The sequence below is a fragment of the Tachysurus vachellii genome, chromosome 12 (assembly GCF_030014155.1).
Source record: "Tachysurus vachellii isolate PV-2020 chromosome 12, HZAU_Pvac_v1, whole genome shotgun sequence".
Lineage (NCBI taxonomy): Eukaryota > Metazoa > Chordata > Actinopteri > Siluriformes > Bagridae > Tachysurus > Tachysurus vachellii.
Window position 1 is genome coordinate 3,270,208 of NC_083471.1, and position 7,874 is coordinate 3,278,081.

Genomic DNA, 7,874 nt, shown 5'->3' on the forward strand with positions numbered 1-7,874 from the left:
GAGGAAGAGAGAAAGAGATAAGGGATCCCACTTCATTAGCGCAGAAAGGATCCAAAGTATTCTCTTCATCTTCCCCTTACAAATCCCAAGCGTCCTTTTACTTTATTTATACTTGATTACAGTCTGCAGTCTCTCGCCCACACATTCAGTTCACTTCAAAAGGGGGCCGGTGTTTCTGCACTTAATCTTTTTTCCCTTTCTCTGTCTCTCTCTCTCTCTCTCTCTCTCTCTCTCTCTCTCCATGAATAGTGTGTGTTCATCATTTTATTGCCTATTTAATGCCAGTGCAGTTACCTGCTTTTTGCATTTATCCACTCAATTATTATCCTGTGGTTTGGTATTGTGCACAGCCCCAGACCCAAAACCCCCAACCCTACCCCACCCCCCACCCAACCCCACCCCCCTTGAGACTGCCTGCTAGATTCATTTTCTGAATACAGACTTTTTTCTACATAACCAAAGGCTAATATTAATAGTGTTACTCAACAAAGACGAAGCACTTTTCTGGAAGGAGTCTCCAGTGTCGGTGCTTTGTGACACTTACCTGTTATCTTCAGTTTACATTTCAGCAGTCAGTTGGTAATATGAATTTGTTTCACAGATTACCTTCAAAAAGTAATTTTCCGAAACGACTAGTTCTTTTTCCACATTAAGCAAATGAGATGTATTTAAAAAAGCAAGTTATTCCTTGTTATTTCTTACAATTTAAATATATGACTACTTCATGAAATACTGATCTTGTTTTTCAAGCTACATTAATATTTCCGTGTCTCACTCAGGTGGGTGAGTTCCGAGCACACGCCGCAGAGTGGACGGCCAACGTTTCTGCTGAATTCAAAGAGACGCGTCGCCGCCTCAGCGTTGACATCTACGACAAGTTCCAGCGTGCCGCTTCCATCAAGCGCAAACTCTCGGCAGAGCTCGGAATCAACAACGCGCCGCTCAGCCAGGAGATGACCCCGGGCAAGAGGGCGCTCTCTGTCAACTTGGGAGATGACCGAGAGACGTATCCATCTTTTCCACTGGCACGCAATGGCAGCCTCTTCCTCAATGGCCTCAGCCCGGAGTACGCAGACCGGCGCGACATCGCCATAATAGAACATCTGAAATAAGAACCAAGGAGGAGACAATAATGAGATTGAAATAATTAAGAATGGAGTGTTGGAGAAAGAACTGAGAGAAAGAAGTGACAAAGGAAGGTAAGGAGTGTGAGAACTGTGTGGAGGATTTCAGGATTAGAACTTCTGCACTCTTCGTCTCAGAGAGTTTACAGGATTAATCCCCCTGCACACTGACCCTGGACTCCGGCCTCTTCTCAGAAAAGCTCACCACTGGGTGCTCAAGGCTCCGAACCAATGAAACACTCTTTGCATCATCAACGATGAACCAGTTGTGTCTTTTCCTTCAAAAAAAGTGACGAGAACTTGTGGAAACTTCTGGAACTTATAAAAGCAACCGTTTGAATGTGTCTCCATCGTTCTCATAGACCGAATTGCGTTTTGTTTCGTTTGGTTTAAAGTCTTAGAGTTTTAGACAGATGTTTCAGATCCATCGTAAAAAAGCAATGTCCACGTCCACATCTTTTTAGCTCTGCAATTCATTTCAGTGCCTTAATAACTAGAGAATTCTTACAAAACTGCATGTGTTTGATCTATTTCTGGAATCTGCTTGGATATTAACCGAAAAGCAACCCACATAGGGTTGAAAATCCAAACAGGTGGGTAACCCTGGGGCTGCTGTGGTCTTCTGTTGCCATGGTGATTTGGGAATAGGACACGAGCGTCTTGGCCAAAAAAAAACAACAAAAAACTACAAGGATCGCCATGGTTACTACAGCATGGCAACCGAGTGTAGTCTGACTCTCACACACACTTCACACTTCACACAGACTACAAGTGCAAATCAGAGACATGCCTCCAGAGCGATCCAGCGGCATTTCAGACGCAGACTGAGGTCACTGTTCTGTGCTACAGTCAATTGCATTCACTCGTGTCTGTGATGATGTAATGAAACATGTGTGTTGCATTTGCACTTTTCGCATCGCGAATACACACAAGGTTTAAGTTTGAAGTGAATCACAAACCCGATAAACTTGTCATGATATGATGATGATAATAAAGCCGCGTTGGAGAAATAAATAGCAATATTTAAATTTTGTTTCCATAATTATTAGCTTTGCTGTTACTTCATTCTGGCTGAAGCAACAAATTGGCCTTACGATCCTCTTGAACTCCTCGGATAAGTATCGCATGTAGACGAATCGTCCGAAAGTAACGGTTAAGAAAGATAAAACATTCGTAGACAAACGTTTATTCAGTTACTGCAGGATTTCAGAGAGTTTTTTGTGATTGTTGCCAAAAACGCTCGTATTTTTATTTATTTTTTTCAAGATTTCCGATAAGAGCTTGTTTTTCGAGACGAACCTGGAAATGAAAGGTACATTGGAAGAATTTGGTCGTATTATCCGTCCAATCCTTTTCTGCTTAAACATATTCACTTTTTTTTAGAGACTCACAAGAATTTATTTAATTATTTTTTTGTCAGTCCTAAACACAGCACTTCCTAATCTGTATGTTATGTATGTTATCTGAAGCAGAATGTTTTAAGGCGAACATATGCAACATAAAGGGAACGCGGCAATAGAGACGGTGTTGACTTTTACTCGAAGTATCGAAACATTTCTTCTCTATTTTTCTAATCAGCTTTAGCACCAATGATGTTTAAAGTCCACAGGGTGAATGAGAGAGGAGTGTCAGCTCGTGAAAAAGCTTAGCTCAAGGAGTTGGACGGTTAAAAGCCATCGTTTACGGTGGTATATTTTTAGAAAATAAACCATATATCATAAATAAGATACAGAATCAGTGGTATCATTTTATTTAAAAAGAATTCTTACTTGCCAAAAAAAATAGTTTTGGATGTGGATATGTGAAAGCTGTTATGTAAAGCCAAGAAGCGTGCCATGGTACCAGAACCCAAGACTAGTAGACTATACTGTAGAAGACGTTGTGAGTAGGAGGTGGTTTCAGGTTCCACTAAAACTGTGTTGCGATTCCTATGAACGTGAACGCAAGTATTATTCGGATCCACGCTTGTCCAGGGAGTAAAGTAAAAAGAGTATCCTGAGCATGTATTTTAATTCATCATTAGCTTTCACAACAGACGTGTACTATTAAGAGACAGGTGAGGTGCCTTACTGTGCGTTCCGGTGTGACTATATGGTTGTGTTTTCTACACACTTTTGTGATAGGAGATTTTAAGCCTTTGTGTTTGAGAGACTCGAGTGAATCTAACATTGTGGAGGTGCCAAAACAATCGCACTAGGATTTGGACCACAGCAAACGTGCCCGTTGTGAAAACCACCTCAGCCTTTTTTGAAATTATTATTATTACGATTATTATTATTTTACAGATGTATTTTTTGAGTTTACTTCCAAACCTGGTGTTTTTGTACTGTACCTTCAGCCTTTTCATAATTTTTAGTAGAATACGTCAAATTTAAAGGTTCAAACACAGGAAATGATCCCTAGCAGGTGAAACAGTGAGGCCTTTCTGAAGCGGTGCAACAGCCTGAATTATATATTAATATAAACCCGAGTCATCACTGAATTAAAGGCAGCTCACGTCTGCGTAAAGAATAGCGGTGCACATTTAGCTTGAATGTACTGCATGCGAGAAAGAATTAGCAAATTACATTGCTAAATATAAACCGAATGCATGTACGATGATTCCTGATTCGCTCACGGATGACGTTTGACGTGATGGTTTTGACAGGAATCTCTCGGGTCACAGAGGGGAAGGGTGTAAAAGTGAAAAAAAAAAAGATACTGCAGCTCAGATAAGACCTTCTGTTAGAGAATGTCTACTGCCTGCAGGGGATAGTGTGTGTGTGTGTGTGTGTGTGTGTGTGTGTGTGTGTATGTGTTATCAAAAAGCTCAGTCTGGAAGTGTATGGTTCAGAATACAGCTTTAAAACAATGACAAAATATCATATATATTGTATAAATATCCAGATGAATTGTGGATTCTGATTGGTTAGCAGCTCTGACATCATCAGATCAGTTTTTTATTGATAATGTAAATGTATTATTTATGGTTGTGAGGCAAAGCTGTAACATTTTGTACGTTTTGCCTCATGGGAAAGTCTTCAGGACAAAGTTGTTTTTTTTTCCCCCCCCACAACAAACATAAATATATAAACAAATTAAAAATGATCTTTAATAGCTGAAAATGCTAAGCGTTGAGTGCGGGATACAAACAGGTTAGTAACAGTAACTCAGCTTCATCGGCTTCATCTGTAGTTGATACGTTTTCTAGTAACAGCACAACTTGAAGTGTTTCATTGCTCACGTTAATTTTTTTCTACTGATTTGTGTTACGTTCCACACGTTCAGTGATTTTATCGCCGCAAGTCTCCAGCCGTGCGCTATAAAGTCGGCAGTGGGTGTTTTCCAACTTCTGGTTGCCATAGTAACAGCATTTATCGGCATTTACTAGCTTTCCAAATAATTTTTTTGCAGCTAAAATAAACCAATCCGGAAAGAGATTCGGCTTTTCCTCGAGATAAATTCACCAGTGTGTAAAATTCAACATCGTGTCATCCGTGATGAAGGAGAAGCGGTGTCATCTTCACCCTTCTTGTCTTCACTCCCTTTCCCTTTTCGTTTTCGTCGCACCGAGCTGCTCAGTATTTGTACTAAGAAAACCTTTTTCAACTTTGTCACGCTGACGGACCTATCTACTGTAGGCACCTCCATCAGAAAGCAGCTCTCAGTGAAAATCAACGCTTTGTCCCCGTGAGTTGTTGAATGTGTAAACGTAGCATTATTGACATTTTCCAGGATTTCCATAAACCAGTGGTACGAAAAACACAAGCTAACACCGAAAGCTGAGTCAGTGCATTAATTATACATCTTTTCACTCTCATTACTCACAAAAAGAATTGTGTGGTTAATTGTGCCATCTTTTGCAGAGATATCTTCTAAAATCAGCCTTATTTGTCCCAGTAGCTTTATGCTTTATGTGACATGTCGACACGTTGCCAGTTTGTTCATAACACTTTTTTTTGTTGTTCTTTTTTTTTGCTTTTTTTTTGGCCAATTTCTCAATCAGAATGAATGTACTGTACCTCAAGCTTTTTTCTCTAAAGACCATGAGATCACTCACGAATGTAGGCATGTCTACTTAAGTATATTGTGTGTGTGTGTGTGCGTGTGTGTGTGTGTGTGTGTTCTTTTTTTACCGACCATCTGAACCAAAATTTCAAAACCATTTACTTTGTCAGATTTTGTCCTGTATAGAGTTTCCTTATGTCTGAGTCTCAGTCGAGTAATGAATTGCAGCTGCATGTTTAATGTCTAATGCCAGTGTTTGCAGATTAGATTTCTTTGTCTGATTCATCTATAACAAAGAAACCCAAATGGATTTTAAAAGTGTTTGAGCTCTTCTTGTATTTCAACATTTTTCCAATAACCTGAAACAATAAAGATATTTTTTTTTTTGGTATTAAAATGGCTGACTGTCTCTCTTCCATGATTCGGTACATAAGCTGGGATAAAAGTCAAATCCACTTAAGTAAAGATGTTTTATTACAAAAATACAATCTGATATCAAAGGCCACATGACGATGCAGTATGGTGGCCTGTAGTGGTGTAGGGAGAGTATTGCATGTGTATTCACACTACACATTAGTATGTACTGTATCAACACAGTAAGTACTGAATCAAATGTAAAAGGTACTGAATCAAATGCAGCAGGTCCTGAATCAAATGCAGTAGTAAATGATTCAAATGAACTACTACTGACTTGATACTGAATTGAATGCAGTAGGTACTGAATTAAATGCAGTAGGTACTGAATTGAATGCGGTACAGTAAGTACTGAATCGAATGTAGCAGGTATTGAGTCGAATGCAACAGATAATGAATAGGAATGCAGCAGGTACTTTATTTGAATGCAGTAGGTACTGAATCAAATGCAGCATACACTGAATTGAATGCAGTAGGTACTGAATCAAATGCAGCAGGTACTGAATTAAATGCAGTAGGTACTGAATTGAATGCAGCTGGCACTGAATTGAATGCAGTAGGTACTGAATCAAATGCAGCAGGGACTGAATTAAATGCAGTAGGTACTGAATCGAATGCAGCTGGTACTGAATTGAATGCAGTAGGTACTGAATCGAGTGTAGCAGGTATTGAGTCGAATGCAACATGTACTTTATTTGAATGCAGTAGGTACTGGATCGACTGCAGCAGGGACTGAATTAAATACAGTAAGTACTGAATCGAATGCAAGTACCATCACAGTATACTTTTTTAGACGCATTCATCAAGGGAAACAGGTGAGAGGGAAAACAAAGGTGTGTGATGGGGTCATGTGATTAGCTGTAAATGGGAAAAGAATTTCATGTTGGCCAGTTCAAAGCTTTGTCAGTGTTGCTCAAAACATTATCCATTATTTTATTGTTGTCCTGCAGAAATTTTTCTATTATAATAATAAGTCCTCACCCCGTGCTCACCTAACCACTCAAAATACCATCCATTACATGCAAGCACGCTGGCACATACACGACCGTGAACGTCTGCTCGTGACACCCACTCATCATCACGGATAGGAAGCTGGAGAAGTGTGGAAAACGCAGCATTCTTAGTTTAATTTATTGGCGCAGGATTCACCCAAAGGACATTCTGAATGTGAACAAAGAATACATCTAGCTGTGTGAAATCATTTTTTTTGTTTCATCTCTCTCACATTCACACACCAGTGCTGAATAGTCTCATTACACACAGCTTTTCACATAGGAGGACAGCAAAGTGAACACGCGACTTATTGAGCTGAGCATGTGACTCCTGTGTCCTCCACGCAGTACGCGCGTGTTATCGACTCCAACCAGACCTGACGGCTCATTTACTGTTTGAAAAGAGAAATCAAACTCTGAATAGGCCCTGTATGATCTGCAACACGTCAACCTTAATCACCATCTGTGATCGCTTTATTTAAGAAAACCGAACACGCAGTCAATTAAAAATCAGCAATTACTCCTGCATTTATTGTGCACTCAGTAACATGATTTTTTTTTTTTGTATAAAGGAAAATAAATAATATACTCAGCACAGTTCAGTTTTAGTGCTGATGTACAATAAAAAAAAAATCGTACTTGCTGTAAACACCATTACTATTTTATGAACGCAATTTAGTATGAAGTTTATTATGTGTGCGATTAATAGAAGACAAAAAATTTTTTAAAAATCCCCTAAATATTAGAATGTGCCGGCTCAAGTGCTAAGTTAACACTAAGAGTCGAATCTTTTGTCACCATTTGACAAAGGGTTCATTTTTACGTCCCATTTTAGCTGGATTTGCACGTGCCTGTAATAATGACTGTAAATGTCAAACGGGGGGGGCACGGTGGCTTAGTGGTTAGCACGTTTGCACAGGGTTGGGGGTTCGATTCCCGTCTCCGCCTTGTGTGTGTGGAGTTTGCATGTTCTCCCCGTGCCTCGGGGGTTTCCTCCGGGTACTCCGGTTTCCTCCCCCGGTCCAAAGACATGCATGGTAGGTTGATTGGCATCTCTGGAAAATTGTCCGTAGTGTGCGATTGCGTGAGTGAATGAGAGTGTGTGTGTGTGCCCTGTGATGGGTTGGCACTCCGTCCAGGGTGTATCCTGCCTTGATGCCCGATGACGCCTGAGATAGGCACAGGCTCCCCGTGACCCGAGGTAGCTCGGATAAGCGGTAGAAAATGAGAGAGGGAGAGAATGTCAAACAGTTTGTTCTCAACTGGAGTGTTTTATCTTTTTGCGTGAAGGTAAATCTATGTTTTTGAACGTTTTAACAATATGGCATATTGAGGACAAAATGTTAATCACAGATAG

The 7,874-nt window shown here is 40.1% G+C and overlaps 1 protein-coding gene across 2 annotated transcripts in view; it reads left to right on the forward strand.

Moving 5' to 3' along the window:
• kcnk2b (potassium channel, subfamily K, member 2b) overlaps positions 1-5,222 on the forward strand; it is a 33,980-nt gene extending 28,758 nt beyond the window's left edge. For both annotated transcript variants that reach the window (XM_060884266.1, XM_060884267.1), the window contains exon 7: positions 780-5,222. In XM_060884266.1, the coding sequence (XP_060740249.1) occupies positions 780-1,112 (333 nt within the window). In that variant the 3' untranslated portion in view covers positions 1,113-5,222. The remainder of the gene's footprint in view (positions 1-779) is intronic.
• The last annotated feature ends 2,652 nt before the right edge of the window (positions 5,223-7,874 follow it).